This window comes from Oreochromis aureus, linkage group 7 (genome assembly GCF_013358895.1).
Source record: "Oreochromis aureus strain Israel breed Guangdong linkage group 7, ZZ_aureus, whole genome shotgun sequence".
In the NCBI taxonomy this organism is placed as follows: Eukaryota; Metazoa; Chordata; class Actinopteri; order Cichliformes; family Cichlidae; genus Oreochromis; species Oreochromis aureus.
The window spans coordinates 65,343,501-65,368,640 of NC_052948.1; the positions used below are offsets into that span (position 1 = coordinate 65,343,501).

General features: G+C 44.8%; 2 protein-coding genes across 2 annotated transcripts; both read left to right on the forward strand.

The window, feature by feature from the left end:
* Nucleotides 1-392: 392 nt before the first annotated feature.
* LOC116327754 (anionic trypsin-1-like) lies at nt 393-4,483 on the forward strand. The gene is made up of 5 exons (XM_039615469.1): nt 393-1,658; nt 1,735-1,885; nt 2,184-2,316; nt 2,439-2,696; nt 2,783-4,483. The coding sequence occupies exons 1-5, from the start codon at nt 1,604-1,606 to the stop codon at nt 3,020-3,022; spliced, it is 837 nt and encodes a 278-aa protein (XP_039471403.1). The 5' UTR covers nt 393-1,603; the 3' UTR covers nt 3,023-4,483.
* Nucleotides 4,484-5,414: 931 nt separating this feature from the next.
* On the forward strand, nt 5,415-24,436 carry LOC116327748 (GRAM domain-containing protein 2A-like). The gene is made up of 12 exons (XM_031749399.2): nt 5,415-5,552; nt 12,687-12,800; nt 17,976-18,033; nt 20,115-20,187; nt 20,477-20,580; nt 20,788-20,886; nt 21,523-21,594; nt 21,668-21,727; nt 21,804-21,939; nt 22,015-22,108; nt 22,247-22,348; nt 22,542-24,436. Exons 2-12 carry the CDS (start codon nt 12,694-12,696, stop codon nt 22,588-22,590), a joined length of 954 nt encoding a protein of 317 aa, XP_031605259.1. The 5' UTR covers nt 5,415-5,552; nt 12,687-12,693; the 3' UTR covers nt 22,591-24,436.
* Nucleotides 24,437-25,140: the final 704 nt, after the last annotated feature.

Genomic DNA, 25,140 nt, shown 5'->3' on the forward strand with positions numbered 1-25,140 from the left:
AATAAATATTAAATATAAGATCAATAAAGTTTTTGGCCAAAATATTGATATCCCTCAGACGGTGGAGTCGAATGTTGTTGTTTGGCTGCTCTGCTTCAGGCTCTGAGGTATCCTGGGAATAAAGTGCAGAGACAGCAGATGTGGGGCAACACGTTCTCACTCCCTAAGCGTAATATTTTACACTAGGTGACAAATCGTCAACATTTTAGGCCAGAGAGCTGTTAGCATCTCTCCTTCTCTCACATGTGTGTAAACAGAATGCTCACCACGATAACTCACACCGAGGGTGATGCTGGCTCCAGGGGACAGCGAGGTGGATGATGGAGATTACCATGGCAACAAACGTCTTGAACTGGCTGGACAGGTACATTTCTGTGCACCTGTCATCCTTGAGGTTTTAATGCACTGCCTTTACTTTATTTAATCCATCATTCAGTTGTGTTTTTGTTCTTTAACTGTAAATTTGAGGAATCTAAATGAGCCAGAGTTCAGTTCAGACTTTAAAGGCACCACATTGGAAAACAGCCTGTTTCAGTTTAAGAGTTGTTTTGCATGCTCAAAACAATGTTCTGTCTCACTCCCATTTCTTCCTGTTGCATGTTGAAGCTCTACTTGGAACCTTGTTAAGCTCCAACCATGAAAAATAGGATTTTTGGCCCTTTTTCAAGTGGTCTTAAACTTTTGATCGGGTCACAGTCCCTGCATTTAAAGTCCCGACTGTCACCTGCACTCTCGCTGCCTTCTAACGCACCATCCCCCTTTCTCCTTCTGCCGGCAGCAGCACAGTTTCACCCTGTTAGCTAGCAGCACCGGAGCAGTTCATTGTTAACCCGGACCCCGACCCATCCGGTGTGCACATCTCATCCTGTATTTTGCTCATGCTGATGTGGCCTTGCTGCATTGCTGACACGGTCTGACTAATGTTTCACTGCTGTTTCCCAGCAAGGCTTCAGTTTGTCTTCTGTTGGATTATTTTACCTGCAGGCCTGTATGATGATGTTGAATACAGTTTCACCTGAGAGTTGCTGCTGAATCGCACACTGAACAGCTGTAATCTCACCCTCAGCTGATGAAATCTCTTCTCTCTGCTGTTAGCGTGTTTTTGTTTTCTCCATGATGCTAACCACTCTTGCAAGAAAAGGGGAGGGGCTTGGAGAATTCCTATACAGACACCTCTCTTCTTTACTCAGAACTTTCTGTCAAACTAAATTCATTTAACAACTTGTAAAAATCATTTTGCAGTATAAGTGTGTGCTGTCTCTGGTCTCCAGAGCCGTCCTCACAGCAGACACCGTGAGGTCACTAATGGTTGTGACGGTGCCGGAGACTTCAGGTGGATCAGAATGTCTGTAAACTGCAGAATGAGAGCCAATAAAGTCCAAATGTACCAACAGGAAAAAACAAAATTAGATGTGACAGCTGTGCGTATCATAACCAACAAGATTCCAACATTAGATAATGCTAAGAACAACCCTGCACTGCAGTGAGGTTGGCATGACAGGAAGTCGAGATGATGAAGATAGTCCAGCCTTCAAACTAAGACGCGTGATGTATAAAAGTCTTTCTACGGACTAAAGGACGGTTTGAGGTTCCTGCTGGCACCATGCACTGTCTGCACAAGCTTCTTCTTTGTCTTCTACCATGTCTACGAGACATCAGTGAGACATCAAGTATACCTGATTTATCTTAATGCTGTAAACACCACTGACTTTAACTTCTTGTTTTATTTTTCAGAGTTTGCAACAGGAATTATTGATGGAGAAAAAGCTCCGGAGAACTCGATGCCGTACATGGTGTCAGTGCAGGATAACAAGGGTCGACATGTCTGTGGAGGTTTCCTCATCACTGAAGACTTTGTGCTCAGTAGTGCACACTGTGGCAACTCGTGAGTTTGATTTCCTGTTCATCAAATTTATACAAAAACATTTTCAAACTTGGAGTGATTTGATAAATAAATACAAGTTATTAATAAGGCAGGTGTTATTTTAAGGGACAATAAAAGATGATTAACTTTAACATCATCAAATATTAATGACCTTTGGAATATGTAACAACAAACAAACCTCTGACAGCCGTTAGTTACAGCACTGCTGACATTAGCCTGCATGTAACGGTGAGAAATCAAGATATCAGGTTTAAAATAGTTTACATTTTAAATTCCCTCTCAATGGTTACTCCCTCAGAGGCCTCACACACGTCGTTCTCGGCAACCACAATCTGAAGAAGGCTGATCATCAGAAAGTAAGGATTGGAAAAAAAATCATCCCTGAAAATTACCAACACGTTGGACATGGTAATGACATCATGTTACTCCAAGTAAGTCCATATTTATAACAACAACAGTTTCATGTGACGTATTTGTGGTATAATTACATTTTTAATAAAAGCTTCTATATGAAAATACATGTTTCTATTTTAACTCCATGTTGTGTCTCCAGCTGTCTGAGAAAGTTCGATTAGGCCACAGAGTGCAAACAGTTCAGCTTCCACCTGCTGAAACAAACCTAACAGAAAATCAAGTGTGTCAGGTGGCCGGATGGGGAAAAACTAAAACTGATGATAATAAACCTGTTGATGAGCTGATGGTGGTGGACGTGTCTGTCATTGATAGACAGGTCTGTGAGTTACTGTGGCGTGGTCTTCCTGCCGATGTTACCTGTGCAGGTGGATATAAGACAACCAAAGGATTCTGTCAGGTATGTTTTCTGTGCTTTCAGTGGAAACTTGTGTTCTGTTGACAAACGTATAAAAAAAATAATCTGACAAATTAAAATCCTCACAGGGTGATTCTGGTGCCCCTCTGGTGTGCGACGGGTTGGCTGTTGGTCTCGTTTCCTTCAACTATAAAAGTAACTGTAACTACCCCGATAAACCCAACGTCTATACGGACATTTCAAAACACCTTCGATGGATCAACGAGGTTCTGCCACATCATGGGTCACAATCTTTCACGTTCTATTGCAGGAAGCTTTCCACCTCACACTGTCAGTCTGCCCCAGGGCAGCTGTGGCTACAACTGTAGCTTGCCTCCACCAGTGTGTGAATGTGCGTGTGAATGGGTGGATGACTGGGTATGTAAAGCGCTTTGGGGTCCTTAGGCGGGACTAGTAAAAGCGCTATACAAATACAGGCCATTTACCATTTACCACTGCTCTGCTGTGACACACGGGGAAACATGAACTCGTACGTTTTTATAAATGTCTTCAGTTTGACGAAGAATTTTGGTTTCACTTATTTAATCGGGTCATTTTGCTTCCACGTTGGTTATTATTTTTTTTATTTTTTTTTTCTCTTTCTTGGATTTTTTTCTCGGGACTTTCAGATCCTGTTCATCAGCTGTGGAGGGTTTTTTGGGTCTACCACTTAAGTACACGCAGAGATATGCCACGCTGAACAGATTTCTGCGTCTGTTCATGTTTCCTTATCATCACGAGTGCCTCTGAAGATAACTGAAAAACTTCTGTTTGATTGTATATGGAGAAATAAGAGCCTATATTAAAAAGAGTGTTTTGTTTAATGCTAAAAAATCTGGTGGTTTGGAAGTTTATTGGATTTCTGATGCAGTGCACTCACTTGGCCAGCGATGCTGAGTTGTCAAATAGCTCAGCAGAAACATTTCAATGATGTGGAGTTTGTTTTTTGTTCGTGCAGTTTACAGATTTCCACTGAACGCATCACGTGCAGGCTGGGATGATGGTGGTTTCTAAGGAAACCATCCCGAGTGTGTTTCGGTGACTGCAGTCATTTTCCAGGGAAAAATAAAAAACAGTCCACTTTAAACACCTGACGGAGGGTTCAGGTTAACATGAGGTGTCTGACTCACCTGTGACAGGTAAACCGGAGTGTAAGAGACTCACAGGTGCATTAAACGTCTTCAGGAGGTGGAACAACAAAAATTTAGTCTTAATGAATTCACAGCCCTCCTTAAGTCATGACACCAAAGCACAGCTTTAACTTCTCTGCAATGAAACACACCTGTGTCCTGGAAGTGATGTCACAGTGGCTCTTTCTTTGCTTCCTGTTTGAGGTGAAGGCACCTTGACAACTTGTTAGGCTCATGAAGATTTGACCTCTCAGCCTGGCGTCTCCAGCCTAAAAGCTGGTGTCCCAGCCTGGAGGAGGTCCTGAGGGTCATCATGTGGGTCGAGGTGTGATGTTTGGGATGGACTCACCTGGGATGGGGTCTCCTCCTTTACTCAGCCGTGACCTGAGCTGAGAACCTGCTGATAGTTTGAATTCCCTTTAAAGCTTTAAAACGTTTTTTTCATCATTTTAAAAAAGTACCGGCATGTTAAAGCTGACTCAGGGAAGGAAATACAGTTTAATCTAATCACATCAGTCAGGGTGGTGCCCCCTTCCCTCGAGCACACCTGGGCATCAGCCCCTCCAACAAAGAGAAATGATTTTCAAGCAAAAGTGTGATGATGTCATCATGTGTGTTTCAGAGACAGTCAGGGCTGGACTGGGACAAAAAATCGGGCATTTTGACTAGAGACCGGCCCACCAGGTATTAAAGCCATAAAGCCTTTGAATGAAAACAAACACTGTGGTGACAGTGATGTACACTGTCTTGTTGGTATATGTATGATTTCTATGCATCTGACATCACATGACTACTTTGGTTGTAAGATTCAGATAATTATTTATTAAAAGCGAGACATGTTGGAGAATAAGAAAGAAAAGTATTTCTTTGTGCCCCCCTTTCCCTGTTAATGCCCTACCTGGCCCCCTGGCAACACTTTGCTAGATCCGCCCCTGCACAGTTACCAGCTGTCAGCTACGTAGAAAAGGATCCTGGTGTTATTTGTCTCTCAGAAACAGTTCATAACTTCCCTTCAACTCATTCATGTCACCTAAAAGGTAAACCTGTTTCTCCATCACCTGTTCAGCTCTGATGATTCAGTAAGGACATCTCCTGGTTTCATCTTCATGTTTCCCTCTCACCACATATCCAAACCGACATCATGACCAGCAGCTTTTACAGCTGTGGCTCCAGCAAACATCAGAGTTATTTTTACACATCTGCCAGCATCTGGCCAATCCACCACCTTTCATTTTTTATACCGTTACAAAAACAACAACAACAAGAAAAAAAACTCATCGGCCCATAAAAACGAAAAATCAAGGCAGGCCGGGCAAGTGCCCGGTATGCCCAATGGCCAGTCCAGCTATGGAGTCAGTGGATCTGATGAACGGTGGTCCACACAGGTGAGAGGCAGACAGGTAACAGGTGATGAGGAGGCATCAGGAACATCTGTGTGCAGTTGGACTAGAAACTCAGACTGTGAAAAAGAAATGTTTTTAAATGTGCCTCACGAGTGAAACCCGTTTAACCACTCAACCGTCATTCAGGCTTTACTTTGAAAGGTACTTCCGCTCACTTCCTGCACACGCTGGGTTGAATGCTGCCAGCGTGACTGCGCAGCTCGTGCACAGAGAGAGGGGAGCGCCCTGTGTCGGTGCTGAAGGACGGACTCAGGGACCGACACTGGACCGACCGACCTGGACTCCGGCGGACGTGATTGAAGACCGCAGGAGCCTCGCAGGTAAAGGTGAGTCTGTGTAGGGAGTCACGCGCTCGTGCTGCGGGGATTTGGTTTCTATTGTTGAGTCTATTGAGAGCTTATTTTAATATTTTCCTTCTTAATTAATAAACTGCTTTATATGCAGCACCTTTGTTTTCATAGGTGTGCGTTAATAGCACGTGCACACGTTAGTAATCACATTACTGCTGTAATAAACCGTCTTTTATGGATACAGACTGAATGAAAGCTTTAAATGATGTTAGATATCAATGAAACATCTGATTGAACTTTATTAATGTGAGTTTGATGAACGTGAACGCGTCAGGCGGAGGTAACACTCCACCCTCCACCACCTAAAATCTATTTAAATAAATAACTCACCAAAAACCAGCAGCTATGTTACAGACACCACCTTATATAAAAGATGGACGTGGCCACAGACTGTATATAAATGATGGAAGCATCAAAACGTGGAAGTAGCCACGTGACATCACCTGTCTGTGAAGCCTCCATTTAAGCACTTTGACTCAATTTTTGTTTCCACATGTGATCGTTCACGCCCCAACACAAAAATCCACCAAACTAAGCCAACACGCCCCGAGCTGTTTCACAGAGGAACTATTTTTTCTTTCTGTCTACATCCGCCAACCAAAGAAGCGAGCTAACGGGTGCTCTCGGGCTCGTCCAGAACAAACAGTGTCCTAAAGGACGCTGAAAGAAATGTGTGAGTTTAATTTTTATCTAGAAAACAAAGATAAATTAAAAGACCTGATTTCTACACAGAGACAATGCTGCTGGGATGTTAAAGATATGAAGGAAAGAGGGAATGAAAAAAGTCAGGAAGGATGGAAGACAGAGAGGGAGGAAAGAAGGAAAGAAGCTGGAGGGAGGAAGTGATGATCTAGGAATGATCTTCAGAGTAAAAGTTGGAGTTTAAAGTGATAAAGTCACAGATTTTCTGGGAAAAACTGATTTTGAGCTCATTCGAGAAGCACCCATCTTCAGCCTCATCAGCTGTGCTTGGTTTGCAGAGGATGAAGTAATCAGATTACACTTCATTATCAGATTATCAATAGTATGACTGGATCCCGGGGTTATTCCCACAACTTTGTGGTTTTACGGTCCGAGTTGTTCTCGTGCGGCGTTTCTCACAAAGAAAACACTCAGCCTCTGAGGTGTCGTGTTTTACATGTTAAATAACTCAGTGAGTAATAAAGATAACAACAAGTGTAATTTCCACCTTCATGAAACGGTTAGCACAGAAGCTCAGGAGGGTCTGAAAGAAAGAATGATGAGGATTTTATTAAAATGACTGAAAGTAGAAAAGAGGAGCTCCTTTTGTTGCTGTGAGGCTGTGGGGTTGTTGTGTGAGTCTGCCTCGCTCTGCAGCTCCTCACTCAAAGAGGTGTTTTGTTTGTGGTGCTGGACACACACACACACACACACACACACACACTGAGGCCTGCAGGGGAGGTGCTGCATGTTAATGACAGCGAGGCACAAAGTTAATGCAGCTGCAGAGACAGAAGCTCACTGTCAGTGTTTAACACAGTGTTGGTCTGCAGGACGAAATCAGGCCCAGAGCTGTTTAAATATGTCAACCTGCAGTTTGTTCATAATGACCAGCAGGGGGCGACTTCTCTGATAGCAACTGCAAAATTCTACCACGTGCCTTTTATCCCGTCTTCCTGGTCACAGCAGATGGCCCCGCCCCTCCCTGAGCCTGGTTCTGCCGGAGGTTTCTTCCTGTTAAAAGGGAGTTTTTCCTTCCCACTGTCGCCAAAGTGCTTGCTCATAGGGGGTCATATGATTGTTGGGGTTTTCTCTGTTTGTATTGTTGTAGGGTCTACCTTACAATATAAAGCACCTTGAGGTGACTGTTGTTGTGAGTTGGCGCTGTGTAAATAACACTGAATTGAATTAGCGTGGGATTTGTGACTGTGACAGCATGCGCGTCCATTTTACACGCGGTGGACCGGCCTGTCTGTTACACGCTTTGCTGTGATATTGGGTTGACTCTGCATGGACATCTTCACCCTGCTACACTCCCTGTTGGCTGGAGAATTGTAAAATATTATTATGTCCATACTAATCACCAAAAATATTTTTCATTAAATTTTAAGATTTCACTGAGCAAGCAGTGCCTTGCTTGCCCTTTTGGGACACCACAGGTTGATACTTGTGAGAGTTCAGTTTGTGCATTTCTATTTAATCCTACATTTATACTTTGCTGCTTTGTCTCTGTGAAGCACTGTGTGGCAGTATCAAGAGATTATTTTATTAAAGTAAAACATGTTTGGGATTCTAATAAAAGTAGAAGTTGTGCATGCACATGTTTGTTAGAGTGTGTTGGAAAGAGCCCTGACTCACACCCAGCTCCTCACACCCCCACCTGCATGGGTTAACATGCATTCGTCGTGGTGGCCTCGTTCTCACCCAGACTGTTTCATTTTGGTCTCGTCTGACTGAATAAACAGCTGTTTGTTTTCACCGAGCTTCTCTTCAGGTTTCGTCTTTCAGGCATGTACCTTTTTGTACCTCGAGCTTTGCTGTATGCAAAGTCTTGCACGCTATCGGAAACACCACTTTCCATAGATAATCCGGAAGCTCGGTCGGTAACACTTAACTGTCCTTTCATCAGCGTGAGGTTTCGGAGTCATCATTCGATGACACGGCTCTTCCTGTTCCTCCTAACCACCACTGCTGCATGAAACCACCCGGCTGATATCTTCTCTTGTTTATCTTGTTGCCAATCTTTATTTTAGAAAGACAAGCTGTTGTTCACATGGGTGCAGGGTTTAGAGCTTCACACAGAACCTGCAAACTGTTGACAAAATGCAAATTAGGGTCCAAATTTTTAGATAAAACACCGGCTTAAAGGAACAAGCCAAACCACAGGCAACAAATTAAAAAACATCCTTTTCAGGAGCGTAAAACCCTTCACCCTCAGAGCGTGAAGCAGCAGGGGTGCTGAAAGTCTGAGTCCGAAGCACGATGTGCTCGCTTGAAGAGGAGAGTGTCTGCCTCGAGTGAAGGAGTTTAAGTATCTCAGTTTTATGTTTGCAAACTGCATCAATCGATCTTCCTCTTTGTGCCCTCACCTGTTCTGATGCCACCTGGGCTGCAACTGAAAGAATAAGTGGCAGAAATGAGATTCCTCTAAAGGGTCTCTGCGCTCTCCCTTTTGGATAGGGTGAGGAGCTCAGAGTAGAGCTGCTACTCCTTACCTAGTTGAGGTCGAGACCAGGAGAGATTATGCCTCTGAGAGCGCTTTTGGTGTCCCCCTAAGAAGATGTGAATGTGTTGGCTGGAAGACATGGTGCCTTAAAACACTCTTCCCCAAGGACATTACATGAGATCAGTGGAAAAACTTGAATTAATGTTTCCATTAACATGGAGCTGAAAGTCTCTGAGCTGAGCAGGACTTATTTATTTAACCTATATTTAACCAAGAAGTCCTTGGAGATTTTCAAGGCCTGGTTCAGAATGCACAACTTTACAATGTTCCACATTAAATATCAAACATAACATCAAAAAGACAGCTTATGGATAGTAGTGACACTCTTCAGGTACACACATCCTTACAAAAGCTCCGAATTTTCCCAACAAGACAAAAACATTCAGCTTTCATTTTCTCTGAAGGTTTTCGAATGACCAAGTTCAGAAAAGATCCTTCGTACTCTAAAGAGAGCTGGAGGACGGCAAATCATAGCAGCTGTTTGATAAGAAGGAACTTTACCCACAATATACCAGTGCAACTGTCTCGTTAAGATTAACGAAGGCCAAGAATCCAGATTATAAAGGACACAGTGATGTGAACTGGACAAAGAATTCAATATGAAACCTAAGATCTGTAAGACAGTCCAGAGGACACAGTGTGCGTATACATAATGTCACCATAACCAAGAAAACTTTAAAAAGTTTCCTGTTTAAGTTTTTTCCCAACTGATGAGTCAAAACAAGCCATATTTAATCAATCGAACCTTCAGCTTTTTCATTAAGTACCAGAAGAAATCTGAGCATCCAACCGAAGACCTACATGTTCTTAGAGCGACACTCTTTCAATAAAATCTCCTCCGAGGGTGTGAATACCAACATTATCTGCGATCTATGAGTGATTCCTGGAAAACAACCTGAATTTGGTTTTGTTAGCATTAAGAGCCAACTTTAGACGGCACAGTAATGCCTGCAGCTGCTGAAAGGAAGCCCCTCGATAACCTGATTCAGAGGTGAGCCAGCCGGGTAAAGTATGCTCTCTGCATAAAGGAGCTTTCTAGCTATAGGCATATTCTTTCTTATATTATTCATAAAAATGGGAAATAAAACAGGGTCTACAGTGGAGCCCTGGGGGACTCCTTCGTCTTCAGGAATCTTTACTACATCTGTATAAACACACTGAGTTTTATCTGCACGATAGCTCCTAACCACCCCGCCTAACAGCAGCTCAACAAACACAGCAGAGTGCTCCTTCCCATCCACTATCCTTTGTTACCATCGTAGATGCTGATGACCCAAGCTCCTCATAGATCATGGTACTTAGGTCCACACGGAAAGTTTGGACCTAAGTTGTTCAAATCTGAGGGGTCAGAGGCTGCTTTCCAGATTTTAGGGATGATATTATTCTGGATACTCAGAGTAAAAATATGAACAATAGGCTCAGAAGTCAGCTGACTCAGACTGTCAGATGACTTTTTTGGATCAATAGATTTCAAAACTTTATGGGTCGCAATAATAGAAATAGTTCTAAAGACAAACGGGTCCTTTAAAGATGGAAAAGACATCGAGTTAGGTTTACAGTAAACGGCGACTGCAGAAGAGACGGAGAGAAGAAACATCCCTCCGCCTTCAGTGATCTGCAGGATATGGCGTCCTGATGCTCGGAGAGGCAGGTGGTGAAGTTTAAATGTGGCTTTCGAGGAGTTTTATTTTCTTATCGTTTGCATAGATGCAATTCATCAGGAACCAGGATGAGGAAAACACAGAAAGATCACTGCTCTGTCACGGATCAGTGTGCAGGTTGGAAGTTTGAGGGCTTCGGCCTCAGCGGTCGACATTCAGACAGTTTCCTTTGATCGAGCTCTTCATGCTCTGAAGAACTGACACAGGTGATGATGATGATGATCATTATTCTTACATTCTGCTGGAGCGGCTTTGCATGAGTCACAGTTCAGAATAATCCTTCTTTATCTCATACTGACCCCCCCTTCAAAGACAACTTTTTTCTGATTGGCTGCTCCGTGTAAAATGGTAAATGGTAAATGGCCTGTATTTATATAGCGCTTTACTAGTCCCTAAGGACCCCAAAGCGCTTTACACATCCAGTCATTCACGCACACATTCACCCACTGGTGATGGCAAGCTACGTTGTAGCCACAGCCACCCTGGGGCGCACTGACAGAGGCGAGGCTGCCGGACACTGGCGCCACCGGGCCCTCTGACCACCACCAGTAAACAGCAGGTTTGAATCTCAGATGGGTGGAGCCTCCCTCTCTGTATGACATCACACAGATGCAAGAGTAGAAACAACTGTGATAAACGTGTTCAGGCCTGCAGGAGCTCATCAGGAGTCATGTGACAGGAAATGAGGAGAAAGAGGAGAGTAGCACTTTTCCGGTTGTTGCACCAGCTGAGGTGTCTGACTCCGTCATCCCGGGGAGGGGAGAAGAAGGAGGAAGAGGAGGAGTGGGTTCAGCACCAGCTGTCACCCGAAGCAGGTGAAAGAGTGTAAGCATCACGCCTGTTACCAAGGCTACTGTTGTGCGTTCCCACCTCCGTCAGTGTCACAGGCATGTTTGCACGGCTTGAATCAGCTGCATGATGCCTCTCTGAGGTTTTATTTTAATTTTCTCTGAATATATCCTCCGTTTTAGCGGCCGTGGCGGTACGATTGGGCTCTCTGTGGAAACACACACTCACATGTGTGCGTGTGTCGTATCTGAGAAAAACTGTCAGTTTCAAAAACATTTCTCCCAACAGTGTTAACCCCCCATCTTTGTGTTGCAGGACCTAAAATACCAGTTCATCCATCACATAAACTGGCCCACAGTGCTGCAGCTCCTTTCAGGGGTCTCCTCCTCTCCCAGCATCCTCCTCTGTCACACCAGTATACAAAAATATGATACTGATTTTGGACGTTTTCTGAAAATGAGGAAGTGATTGTGCTGATGTGATGCTGAGAGGAAGTGTGTTTAATGTGAAATCCGCTGATAACTCGAGCAGCACGTCGTGTACAGATCCACTGTCTGATTGACGCGGTCCTCCCATCGCCCACCTCTCTCTGCCTCTGAGAGAAAAATAAACTCTGAACATTAGAAACATTACAAACTGCTCGTGTTTGTTGAGCTGTTTGAAGCATAAAAGTGAACCCACATGATTTCATTCTGCATCAAGCTGCTTACACCTCTGCTCACATCGGTCAGTGAGCCCGCAGACGCCATGAAGAACGCGCTGAAGGAGGCGCACGGCAGCAGAAAGGATGCCAGGGCAGAGGGGCACTCTGGGAAATGAAGTCACTGCAGTTCTTTTCATCACAATCTGATTATTGCCCGTCGATGATGCCGGTGTCAGGCTGCGACCTCACTGACTGTGTTTCCAGACACGCACACACACACGCACACACACACGGCACGTTAGAAGCCGTCCTCCTCCCCCATCGTGCTATTGCCGTGGCAGCACAGGCGTAACGTGCGTGGTCCTTCAGATGGAAGGTTTCCTCTGCAGCTCAGCTGACCAATCAGAGCGCACCCTCATGTACACACAGTTCTAATCCTGGATGATCTATAATCTTTAATCTACCTCACAGTTGCTAATATGATAGGAAAAGCGCATTTTTCTAAAAATGACGATAAAAAATCCTCTTACCTTTCACAATAAAAGCCCTTCACATATACACTGTCAGAGGGAACTAATGAAGCCACTTGCTAAAGTAATTTCTGCTCTCTGTTTACTTGTCATGAAATAAAAGAATCTAATAAATAAAGAAGTTTTGTTGTTTTGGTAAAGACTATCAAATAAAAATAAATATAATAAAAAATTGTTTGTTTTCATTTAAAAACTAAAATAATACTAAATAAGACATGATGACGTGTTTGTCTGCGACAGCTGCACAGGTTAGTTTGATAATTAAAACTCTTGATGCCGTTTTTCCTCCTGACTTTCCAGGGTGGTGATGATGATGTCAGAGCAGCTGGAGCTCAGTGATGATGTAGGTGTCCTGCCCCCCCATGAGGTGGAGCCCTCCAGAGAGGAGGATGGACCCTGCCCCCTACCCTTCAGGTGAGAAACTGCAGCTTGTTCCTGAGCCAGTGTGACAGCTGGTGGAGGCTGAGGACAGGAGGACGGCCGGACGCTCGCTTACGACTCAAAGTGTGAGCAAAACAGAAGGAGGAGCCCACAGCCCCATTAGTCCTGACAGTGTGTGTGTGTGTGTGTGTGTGTGTGTGTGTGTGTGTGTGTGTGTGTGTGTGTGTGTGTGTGTGTGTGTGTTTGGCAGCAGATTAAAGCTGAGGAAACGTGCAGGAGAGACAGTCGGCAGTGAGAGGAAGCCTCAGTGTCTCTCTCTGCGCTCTTATTCCCGTCACGTACGAAACAAGCTGCAGTCACAGGCTGTGTGTGTGTGTGTGTGTGTGTGTGTGTGTGTGTGTGTGTGTGTGTGTGTGTGTGTGTGTTTGCAGCACGTGCACTCAGCTCACGTTTCCAGGCAGCAGAAAAAGCCGGAGAGGCCAAACAGGAGGAAAACCCCAGAAACACTCAAAGATTCACTGAAGCTTTCAGACTAACGATCGTCCCTGATATAAATATAAATATGAAGATGATAATATCTCCGGCCCTGAGGTGGCTCTTCATGTTTAACATGACCAGAGTTCGTATGTACAGTAATCCTGCAGGCCGCTTGAACACTCAGTTTGTCAGTTTTTTCTGCACCTGGATCTCTGTGATGTCAGAGAGGGCATGGTCGTCTCTGGCACACGGCTATGGCTGTGTCAGAGTGTGAGGTCGTTAGGGCGACGCGTGACACTGTACACCGCGTCGTGTTTAACAATGCACGCTGAAATGTGCGCTGCGCTCAGCAGCAGTAACCTGCACTGATGTTTCCTCTGTGACTTCATCGTCTCGCACATCGGCTCTGCGCCACTCTTCAGTTCATTGACGCTCGCAGCTTTCATTCATGCACAGCTCTCTGAGCTCTGAGTGGACCTTTGCAGTAACCCAGATTTTATTCACAGTAGAACACTGGAAACATGTCAGATGTTTAAACTGAGACATTTGAATGTAAAATATGAGCTCATTTTAAACTTGGTGATTTGTTGACAGCAACACGTCTCAGCGACAAACAGCTGGAACTGCCAGTAAACAGAAACAGCTGGAGGAACAGTTTGCAGCTAATCAGGTTAAATACCAGCAGGTCTGTCACATGATCAGGTATAAAAAACATCTTAGAGAGGGAGAGTGTCACCTATATGCCAAAAACTGGGATTATTTCAGAATAATGTTCCTCAGTGTGAACATCTCATCATCGACAGGAATCTGCACAGGCTGATAACCTGCGATCTTCATGCAGCTCTGCATTGAAACCAGACTCAGTTCTGTGTTGGAACTCGGTGCATGGCTCAGGATCCGTCATGATCGAGGTTTAGCGTCTTTGGGTTCAGAGTCCTTGTTTTATTTTGAAAGTGTGCTGAACTTTGATGTTGGTGGTTCAGGTTTTAGTCCTAACTTTGCTGTCAGGCTTCTGTTGGTCTGTTGTTTATGTTCTGATCTCTTGGCTAGTCTAACCCTCTCCGTGTCCACCTTTGTTGCTGTTAGCGATTCCTTGTTTATTTACTTCCTGTTTTATTTTGGTAGGGGCCATCTTCTGTATCTTGCGTTTCCTGTGAGTGATCAGCATTAAAGCTGAGTTATGAGTTTCCTCCGGTCTTCTGCATCTGCCACATCACCAGAAGTCGGCGTGGCGTCCACACCTGCAGGTTAAAGCGCCATCACGCAGAGAAAAGGCCAGATGTGACGACGGAGGCGAAACAGCGCCGTCTCCTCTGGACCAAAGCTCCTTTAAAACTGATCTCAGACACATCCAAACATGGATTCCGCATGAAGAGGAGAGGGGGCGTAAAATGTGGCTTTATGTTTTTATTTAAGAAATAAGAAATCGTTTGTTCCTTTGTTCCACTGGGTCTCACGGAGCCTCGTTTTTGAGGGAAATCTAAAAGTGTGTCGACTAAACCCGGCTTGGCACATAAACAACAATTTTCTAATCTGTGTGTGCGGCGTGAACATGTCCTCCTTTCTCTGCCCCACTTTCCCTGCACGCTCCAACAGTTTGCACAATTACTTCTTTTATGGTGTTTTCAGTGGGAGAGGGAAGCGTGCCAGTCTGCCTCTGAGCTGCAGTGGCTGATGGGTGTCGTTAATAACGCTCATCAGCATCGCTCGCGGTCAGACCTCCTCAGCTCGTCATTTGTTTTCCTCTTTGCATAAACCTCACATGGATTCACCCCTTCCTGCCCACAGTGCATTTACATGAGCAGGAAACCTGACTCGAGGAAGTGTGTGTGTGTGTGATCAAATGTAGAGCTGTGTCAGAAGGTGGATTAACACCTTTGGCTCAGCTCTCCACGCTGATGTTTCCTCACTCTTCGTGTTTTTCACATGACCGATCGGACGTTTCTTTCCTCACGCCGCCGTCAGCAGCCGAGCGGGAGTTTATGAAAACATGGGAGACGACAGACGCGACAGGTAGAGACAGACTCTCAGCTTTGGATCGGTGAAAAGCTTCCTCCCATGAATTTGAATCGGCTCCTCCAGCTTTTCGTAGTTTTCCCAGGAGCCGGTCGTTGGTGTGGTGACAATGATTTTTAACGATTTGTCTTTTCGAATCTCTGAAATCAGCCACAGACCTCATGTTTGTTCAGTTAGTTTGGGTGAAATCAGCTGACAGTGAAACTCTCCTGTTTGCATAAAATGACTGAAGAGGATCATTAATGAAGTTAGAGCGTCTGCAGATATCTGTCAGACACGAGGGACGTGGCGGGTTTGAAACGGTGAGGTGACCTGAGGGTCAGGTGTGTCACTTTGATCCAAATCATCTTCTGCTGCTTCTGATCAGCCGAACATCTGCGACCTCAAGAGTATTTACAGGTGCTCGGGTCAGTTCTCGCCGCTTGAAACACCCGCCGTCACTCGGTCCGCCGTCACTCAGCCCACGGCTCATTTTGATCCGACACTGTGTGTTTTATCTGTGGTCACATTTACTTTCTGCTCCACTTTGCTCTTTGCATGATTCACAGTTCAAAATAATACTTCTTTAACTCAGAAACTAGCTGTTTTAGCTCCTCCCCCTTTAAGTCAAGTTTATTCTGATTGGCTGCCCCTCAGAGATAGCGTTAAAGGCCTTGTTTCTGACAGAGGATCTGGAGCTGCACAGAACGTGGCGATGGCTCCTCACTAGCCTCAGCAGGGCTCACATGAGTAAAAGCTGCACTGCTGCAGCTCGAGGAAACATGCAAATGAGCAAAACACAACCAACTGCAGAAAGCATCCCCATCCAGCGCTGTCGAGGCCTCGGAGGGTTGCACGGGGCAGGTCAGGTGTGTTGTCTGTGGAGGCCACAGTCAGCTGTGAGTGGCTCACTGTGGAGATAATTATTCTGCTGGACACCAATTAGAGTCCTTTGTTCTCTCTGTACAAATAACTGTGTGTGTGTGTGAAGCACCGTCCTGCAGTTAGAACAGGACAGAAGGCTGCAGGAGGGAAACCTCACCACTATACTCTGTGCATAAATCAGCCTCTCCTGGACTGTGAGCAGTTCTTGAGCTGGAGCGCAGCCAGGAGATTAAACCTCCGTGTGTGTTGGACTGTGATGAATGGTAAATGGACTGGTTCTTATATAGCACTTTTCTACTCTTCTGAGCACTCAAAGCGCTTTACACAACTTGTGCATCCACCCATTCACACAAGCACATTTTTCTAGGTGCTTTCTAAGTAACGTTCACATTCATACTCCGATGGATGCATCGGAGAGCAATTGGGGTTAGTATCTTGCCCAAGGATATTTGGCATGCAGACTAGGGGAAGCCAGGAATCGAACCACCAACCTTCCAATCAGTAGATGACCTGCTCTACCACCTGAGCTACAGCCACCCCGTGATGACACGTCGTGTTGTGATGTTTCATGAAATCTTTGAATTTACTGTCGATTCATGTCTGTTTGGATGAGAGACGCCTCTCCTTGAAGATGCTCACAGACAGGCAGTACAGTAGTTTTCCAGGATTCCTGGTTTCTGCACAGAGATAATCCCAGAAAGTACAAAATCAGTGCGTGGAAACTTACTGATAATCAGTTAATGCACTCGATTAACTGATCATCAGCAGGTGAGAGCACCTCAGTGGAAGCAGAAGCTTTGGCAGTTTGCAGGAAAGATGTCAGCAGTGATCTTAAGGAAGCAGCTGTTTCTCCTCATCAAGCATTACAAGGCCGTTTCCAAACCCTCTGAACGGGCCTCCTTCACTAATATTTGCGTGGAAATGTTCTGACTCTGTGTATCGTTCTTAACCATCAGTCCTGAGCAATATTATCTCCATACTGCCCCGCCCCCATTTCTCTGTGTAAGGAAACAGGTGAAGCAGACAAAGTGGTGATGATAAGCTGAGAGCGAAGCCGCTTTGCAAAGTGTTTCTACGGGAGTGACGACGGTTTAACAAATAAAGGAATAAATTAAAGGTCTCAGGCTGGAATAACAGGAGTGCTGAATATGGCTTCCCCTGAGACACGGTGGCTCAGATAATTGATCCTGTAAGGCAGGGCTGGGGAACTCCAGGCCTCAGGGGCCGGCTCCTGCAGGTTTCAGTTTAGATTAGTTCATTGCCAGGCATCTGGAGAGCTTCATGCGATTTAAATCAGCTGACACATCTAAAACCTGCAGTCCCCCCCCCCCGCTGTAAGTGATGAATCCAGCAATGGTAGGAGTCATTGTCAGTGAAAGATAAGAACATTTAAGACATGATGAGGTAAGATTTAATGGAATATGTTTAATCTGACTGGGGCCACGGTGCGGACCCTGAACACCGTCGTGGTGAAGCGAGAGCTGAGACTAAAAGTGTTCACTGAAGGAGGTGGTTGGGGGCGGTGGTGGAGTGATGATGAGCCGAGTGAACCATGAGCTTCTCTGAATACCAAAGAGCTGCTGCAGAGCTCAGAGAGCTGTGCATGAATGAATGCTGCAAACATCGATGAAGTGAAACACCTTGTGAAGAAGAGTGGACCAGAACTCGTCCACAGTGATGAGACGGAGTGGTGAAGTCACACAGGAACGATTTGTAGTTGTGTGTATTTCCTTCTAATCCAGTGTGTTTGTCCTCTCTGGGACTAAACGTCTTGGTATTACTGAGCCGCTCTCAGTACAGAGACTGTAGTTTGTGTTTGAGTCTAACCGAAGGTGCTGCTGTGTCCCGTAGGCTGCAGCTGATCGACGACTTGTCCTACGAAGACGTGAAGAAGTGTTACAGAGGATCGGTAAGTAAAACCTGCCCTCGCACAGAGCAGCAGGAGTTTCAGAGGTCCAGAGATGACAGCAGGGCAGCAGGACGCCTGCACAAGCGTCTGTCTCGTCTCCATGGGGACAGGGGTGTGTTTGTGAGGGGGTTTTGTGGGCAGGATCCACGTGAGCGGACAGAAAAACTCAGGCGACCATCAGGAACCAGCAGCAGCTCTAATCCCAAACATTTCTTTGGGTTTATCCATTAATTTAAAGTTTTTTCAGAGCAACGAGGCAGGATCAGAGAAGACGATGGAGACCTGGGTGTCGAGCTGCCGCTGACTGTTGTTTCAGTCTTTGTTGTCTCAGACAGGAAGAGGAAGGCAGGAAGTCTCCGTGTGGCTCGCAGAATAAAGCCGTACAGGTGTACGGGGGCAGGGCGGTGTTTACATGATGTAACGTCTGACCTACATGTCAGGAACCCAAACAATACTCCAGAAACACGCCGCTCAGTTTGTAGTCAGCTGAGCTGGAGGAAGCGCTCAGATCTTTTGTTTCAGGTGATACAAACTCAAAGCTGTTTCCCAGCTTTAAACTCCGATCACGCCTCAGGAATCAACGTCAGCCTGTTGAAAATAAAACACGCGAGTCACCAGAAACGGGATAGGGTTGAGCTTCTGGGATTATCCCGGTTTTCCATGAATAATATTCCGTGAAATAAAACAACTTTCTGGGTTTTTCCCACTAAAATTATACAGTGAAATAATTTCCTGTAATTTCACTATAAACCATTTAAAAACAGAAACTTGCAGAAATTTCCTTTTATTTCAAGTGGAGGAAACAGTGCATGGTTTATTAATAACAGGAAGTGACAGGAACGTCTCGGTTTTCATTATAAAATGAATTTCTGACATAAATGTACCATTGAACAAATAACATGAACCTATTTTTCATCACAGATAAACTCTCCAATAATAAATATACTCTAAATAACAGACAGTATGATGTTTGTTTGAATATAAATTATAGAACATTTATTCATAAATATACTAAACCAGCTGCTCCAATCGTAAATATTTACTCTAATACAAATAAACCTTTATTAAACAGGCTGCTGGTTATAAATCACTAATGTCACAAAGACAAATTAAATCACATTTTTTCTGTTTGTTTTCATATATAAATAATAGCTGCCATTATGTAACCATAAAGATTTTCCTGTTTTATTAAATGAAACTATAAATATGAATACATAGCTGAATAACTGAAGGTTTCCTGATTTGTTTGTTTTTTCACTATAAAGAAAATCACAGAAATGTTTCAAACTATAAAATATGTTTCTGCCATTAACTATAAAAACACATTATTAAACTAGAAAGTGCATTTTCTGAAGAAACTGCAGTGTGAATGCTTGAATCTGAATGTATGCACTGAAATGAATTAATTGCTGAATTTTAAATTTTAAATTTTGAATGAGATAAAAAAACAGAATTTTTAACCTGAAAACAAAAAAGCTGAACTGCTAAAAGCTGACGTTCACACAGAAGAAGAAGAAGTTGGAAAATAGCTGAAAATATTTTAAATGTAAATTAGAAAAACCTGAGTAATGAGAAAAGAAAATTTAGAGCCAGAAAACATCTGAATGAATATTAAAAGTTCATATTCTTTGAATCACTGAATGACTAAAATGTGATCCCTCCACTTGGATCCACACAGTTTTAAAGGTTTACATCTCTGAGCTTTGAAAGACACGCTGTTGGAAAGAGAAGAACGATGGCGAGGTTTTGAGGGTAAAATGATGGCTGTAGAGCAAACACTGTGGACACAGCAGCAGTTGAAAGAGAAGTGTTTAAGACAGAGGTCCCCAACCTTTTTTGCCTCACGGACCGGCCTTTAAGGTGTCGCGGATAAATACAACAAAATAAAACTGGTACCGAAAAAAAGAAGATTTTTCAAGCATTCACACTAATAAGGGAAAACGCTGCGTTTTCTCCACTGTAGACAAACAGGAAATGAGCTGCACCTCCTTCAGTCATGATGGGAAACCTTGTGAACCTGGTGTTGTAAACGCTCTCCCATCCATGCAAACATGTAATCGTGTGTTTTTGTGCGTCCACAGACTGTCAGCAAATACAACTCTCAGTACCACAAACTGTTCCAGACGGTTCCTAAAGAAGAAGTCCTGATGAAAGGTATCGAGTGCAGCACTCACCGCCTGGTTTAGCTCCCATGGCAACAAATTAACGAAAAAAACGCCTGAAACAGAAGAAATGAAAGTAGACGCCCCGGTGTGACCTCCACCCAAATACTATGGAGGATGTGAACTAGACAGAAATCCCCAGTAAAAGAACGCCATGAGAACAGTTTCTGCTTACCAAACCGATGTCTGATCTAAACTGTGTCCTTACATCTGCTCATCTGTTTGTCAGAACGAGTGAAATTTCAGTCGGTTTACGTTAACATGATCCGCTCTCGCTGCAGCGTATTCCTGCGCTCTGCTCAGAGACATCCTGCTGCAGGGGCGACTCTACATCTCCAGGAACTGGCTGTGTTTCTACGCCAACCTGTTTGGCAAAGACATCAAGGTGAGCGATGACATCACCTGTCACATGGCCACTTTGAACTTTTACAATTAACATTTAAAGAAATTCTGTTCAGGGTATCTGTCATCTGTCAAGCAGGTGGATCCGGTGCCCGGGGTTGGATGCCTGACCTTCTCAGGTTCAGCTTTAGGCACCTCTCACCTGGACTTGAGAAGCTCTGACTTTGTGTGTTTGTGTTTCCTGAGGCAGGTGTGCATACCGGTGGTGTCGGTCCGGCTGGTGAAGAAGCACAAGACTGCGGGTCTGGTGCCGAACGGCCTCGCCATCACCATGGATACGGGACAGAAGGTATCCCTGCTGACCTGTCCAAGCATCCTGTGATTAATGAGCTTTCTCTTTGCCTCCACCAAACGCAGAGTGATGACATCATCCACTCTGCGTTGTCAGTCAGAATTATTCAGGCATTTCTGATCTGCTGTCAGCTTTTCTCAGAAATGACTCCGAGACTCGTTTAAGCGCCTGTAGACCGCGCTCTCCTCTGCCACCGCTCCCACGCCGAGCAGGCGTTTGTTGGAGGGTCCAGGGTTAAAGGCTTTTAAGAGTCGACCTGTTTCCGTGAGATTTAAACTTTAAACATGATCGTGTTGTTCCGATCAGTTATGTTGAAGATGGAGCTGAAAATGAAAAACCGTTACGAGCTGCAAGTAGTTACCTAAAAAAATGGGATTGCAGATACAAGTGGAGGAGGAGGAGGAGGGCTTCTCTGATTACAAGAGGATGGATGGATGAATGATGGTTGGATGATTCGATTGATGGATGATAGAGGGATGGGTGGATGCTTTAAATCTCAGAGTGGCTCCTGCTGCTGGAGTTGGTTTAGATGGAGGAAACATAGGGCGGCGCTGAAGCTGCAGTCCTGTCTGGACCTCGCTGCGATTGGACAAACTCACTCTGACCGCCTTCTGTCTTTGTCTCCGTCCTCAGTACGTGTTTGTGTCCCTGCTGTCCCGAGACAGCGTCTACGACGTCCTCAGGAGGATCTGCACCCACCTGCAGGTCGGTCCACCTTCAGCTTCTTGGTAACGAATGTTTGATACTGGCTCACCTGGCGTCCTCTGTCTGTGCTCAGGTGAACGGGAAGAGTCTGAGTCTGAAGCAGTACCTGGAGGAGCCCAGCTCACTGTCCATGGTAACAGCCACAGCCTCATCGGCAGCTTCTCTGCTTTTTACAAAGGTGTGTCTCTGAACCTGCGTCTCTCTGTCAGGACGAGTTTCCAGAGGTGCTGAAATGGAGACGGAAACCGTCGCTTCCCGCCGTCTCCTCCTCTCTCCCCGATTTGTTGGGAAACTCCACCCCCAGCCTGGCCGCCACCACCACCTTCAGTGCTCACACGCTCACAGGTAGCCCCGTGCATCCACCCGCCCACACTCACAGGTAATGATGTGTTTACCCGTCTCTCTGTCTCGTGTGTGTAGACTGCAGCCTGGAGACAGAGAAGATCCTGCTGACAGAGCCGGTACCTGAACTGGGCCACGCGGAGTACCAGCTGCTCAAACTCTTCATACTGCTGTGAGTCAGATCCAAAACCAGCATACACAGTCACTTCCTTTTTTCTGCCGATTGGATCCAGAGCGAGGAGGAACTTCCGGGTTTACTGCACTTCTTCACAGGTGTGTCAGGTGTTTTTTACCTGTCTGTCTCTCTCAGAGTCTTCCTGCTGGTCCTGTCGTCCTGCTATCTGGCCTTCAGGGTTTGTCGTCTGGAGCAGCAGCTCAGCTTCCTGAGCAGCCAGCCGACGCTGAGAGAGAGGTACGCACCTGTGCAGGTGTATTCTCAGAAACTTTTCCCCTCACAGAGCCAAGACTTCAGGTTTTTAAATCTTCCATGTTTGTGTAAATGATCCTCTTAAATAGGATAAAATCAACACAGCTTGATGCTCTGTGGTTGCATCGTGGAGCACATCCATCACGTATTCACAGAAATTTGCATGCGGCTTTTCCAGGTGTGGAGAAGTGCCCTGCTGGCTGGCCAATCAGAAGACAGGAACCTGATCCTGCAGCATATCAGAGCGTGAGGAGAAAGTCTGCTTTTTATAGAGTTAGCTGTTGGTGGTGGAGGAGAAGGCTCTCAGGAGGAGGAAGGAGCTTCAGCGCCTAACATCTGACCCCTGCCAGCACCCGGTTACCATAGAGATGTTACAGTAGTCAACACACGCAGCGAATTAACCTTTGACCTCTGGGACAGAAATGTCGGCGTGTGCATTGCTGGGTCAGTCAAAGGTCCCCAGAACTGAAAATGTGTTGCAGGATACCGTACCGCACAGAAGTGTTCGACTGTTTTCCATCACATCACCATCAAGGAGCTGTCTGATTGGTCCACACATCCAGCCTTGCTCACTGTCAGCTGCTAGAAGCTGGAGGAAAGCCTAGATCCAAGCATCATGATCGAGCTCAGACCCTCATCACGCTGCGGGAACCACGGGACTCAGCCATAAACTGTATATAAAAGATGGACACAGTTACTGTAATGTTTCCCGCCTCCATGTTGGAGTTTTAAAAGCAGAGGTGCGCCCCCCTAAATCCCCCCCTCCTCTCTGTGCCCCCTGACTCTGACCGTTGTGTTAAATTAAACCTGAAACAAGCGACTGATGCTTGTGTTTACTGAGGCCGACTGCCCCCTGCTGGTCATTAGAAAGAATGCAGGTGTGAGGAAGCGCGTTGACTTCACAGGATCTGCTGCCTTTTATGTACAGTCTGTTGACTCATCAAATAACCTTCCATGATGTCACTCTAATGTCGTTTGTCAGCGTGGGGATTTTTATCAAAATCTCCTCCAGCACCTGCCCCAGAGTACGTGGCTTTCTCCCCACAGCTGAAGCGCTCCTACGGGGTTTTAGCTGAAAGCAGCTGACTCCATGAAGATGCTGTGACACATCGAATCCACAAAACAACCACGATGATTTGGCCGACCTTTCGAACCGCTTTACAGCCACAGGCTGAGCAAGCACAGCCTCACAAGCTAGGAGATGTTTCCTCTCAGATCAGCTCGCTCAGGCCTCACAGTTCTTCTTCTACTGGATTAAACTGTCTTTAATCTGCAGAGAAGTCGTCTGCAGCATGCTGGATGTTTAGAGTTTACTAGCTATATTCTATTTTTTAAATTAATTTAAACGAGCGAGAGTTTGTGTACACAGCCGGCTCCTGGTCTCTGATCCTGCGGCTGGACGGGTCGTCGGTGAGCTGCGTTTAGGATGCATTTCTCCCCAAACTCAGCTCATGTGACCTCGGAAGACGTCGGGATCCCTTAAGACAAGCTGAAGACGTTTCTGGGGCATGACGACATCCTGCTTTGACCTCACCTGACCTCAGATAGGCGGAATCAGGGGTTGACAAACAGCTTACAGAGACGCGCAAACACCTGAGTCGACCTGAGTTACACATGTTAGGAAGGTTTCCTGCCATTAATCATCTCCTCAGTGTTACTCAGCATAGAAGCTCAGGATTAATAAACTCTCACATCACTGCAGCATTAATGACAGAAGGTGTTCCTCATTATTTTCTAATATGCACACAAACAGTATCTGACGGCTGGAGAACCTCGCTGCTCACCTTTGCATTCAGAGCTGCAGCGACTGATTTCTCCTTTGAGACACGGCGACAGCACCATGATGACATCACGCTGGATTGCTGTGTTACATTCGAGCTGTAGCATCAAGATTTGAATGTTTTTATTATCATGCAGAGAACCCGAATCCATCTTTGTTTAATAATATTCGCTCAGGCTGATTTGTTGTATGATGTATGATGAACATGCACAAAGAACAGCCGCAGAGGTGGACGACTTTTTAATAAATCTTGTAAACAAGCTGAATTTACTATTAAAGCTGATATTTTCAAATGTGCTGTGCATTATTTCATTACATTATTATTATTGCTTGTGCGGCTCGTTCTGTTGCTGCTCATTTTCAATAAAACTATGAAAATGGTAAGAAACAGTTTAGTTTATGGCATATTCTATGATTCCATTTTATTATATGGTTGTTAAAATCATCATTTGTGAGGTGAACATGTTGGAAAAGGCTGATTATTGGCCTCTGTGATGTATGGGAGGTGTAATAGCGTCAGATTTGTAAATATAGTTTAAGATTCAAAAATAATTTTAAAAAGTAATTTTTCTGTTAAGAAAAAACAATAACCCATCAAAAGATATGGTTTGTCTCTTTTTATGAGATATTTTAGTAGCTGTGTTCTGCTGGTTGCTTCAAACCTGTTACAACTACTGCAGGAGTAGAGTTTTAAAAAAATATTTTTAATAAATTAAAAACTCCTCATGCTGAATACTCATCCAGTTTCAGGTAAGACTGAACTTTTATAAACTAGAGCAACTCCCTCCATTCTTTTTACATTAAAATTCAATTTGTTACTAAAGCAATTGGTTGAAACCTTGTAAACATTTATTGTTATTAGAAATCATTTGGTAACAGGGTGTTGTGTCTGATATCCTAATTATAATTGATTTCTTATTTACTATGGATTTTTTATTGAATATTTCTTTGATTTTTTTTTTACCATATTTATCAAATTGCATTTGTGGTCTAATAT

What these genes read in the sequence shown, in the direction of transcription:
- LOC116327754 (XM_039615469.1), top strand. Translation starts at nt 1,604, where the DNA reads ATGCACTGTCTGCACAAGCTTCTTCTTTGTCTTCTACCATGTCTACGA. An exon ending in AGTGCACACTGTGGCAACTC is followed by an intron (nt 1,886 to 2,183) that starts GTGAGTTTGATT and finishes TTACTCCCTCAG; the next exon opens with AGGCCTCACACACGTCGTTC. An exon ending in CAACCAAAGGATTCTGTCAG is followed by an intron (nt 2,697 to 2,782) that starts GTATGTTTTCTG and finishes AAATCCTCACAG; the next exon opens with GGTGATTCTGGTGCCCCTCT.
- LOC116327748 (XM_031749399.2), top strand. Translation starts at nt 12,694, where the DNA reads ATGATGATGTCAGAGCAGCTGGAGCTCAGTGATGATGTAGGTGTCCTG. An exon ending in CCCTGCCCCCTACCCTTCAG is followed by an intron (nt 12,801 to 17,975) that starts GTGAGAAACTGC and finishes TGTGTCCCGTAG; the next exon opens with GCTGCAGCTGATCGACGACT. An exon ending in CCATGGATACGGGACAGAAG is followed by an intron (nt 20,887 to 21,522) that starts GTATCCCTGCTG and finishes CTCCGTCCTCAG; the next exon opens with TACGTGTTTGTGTCCCTGCT.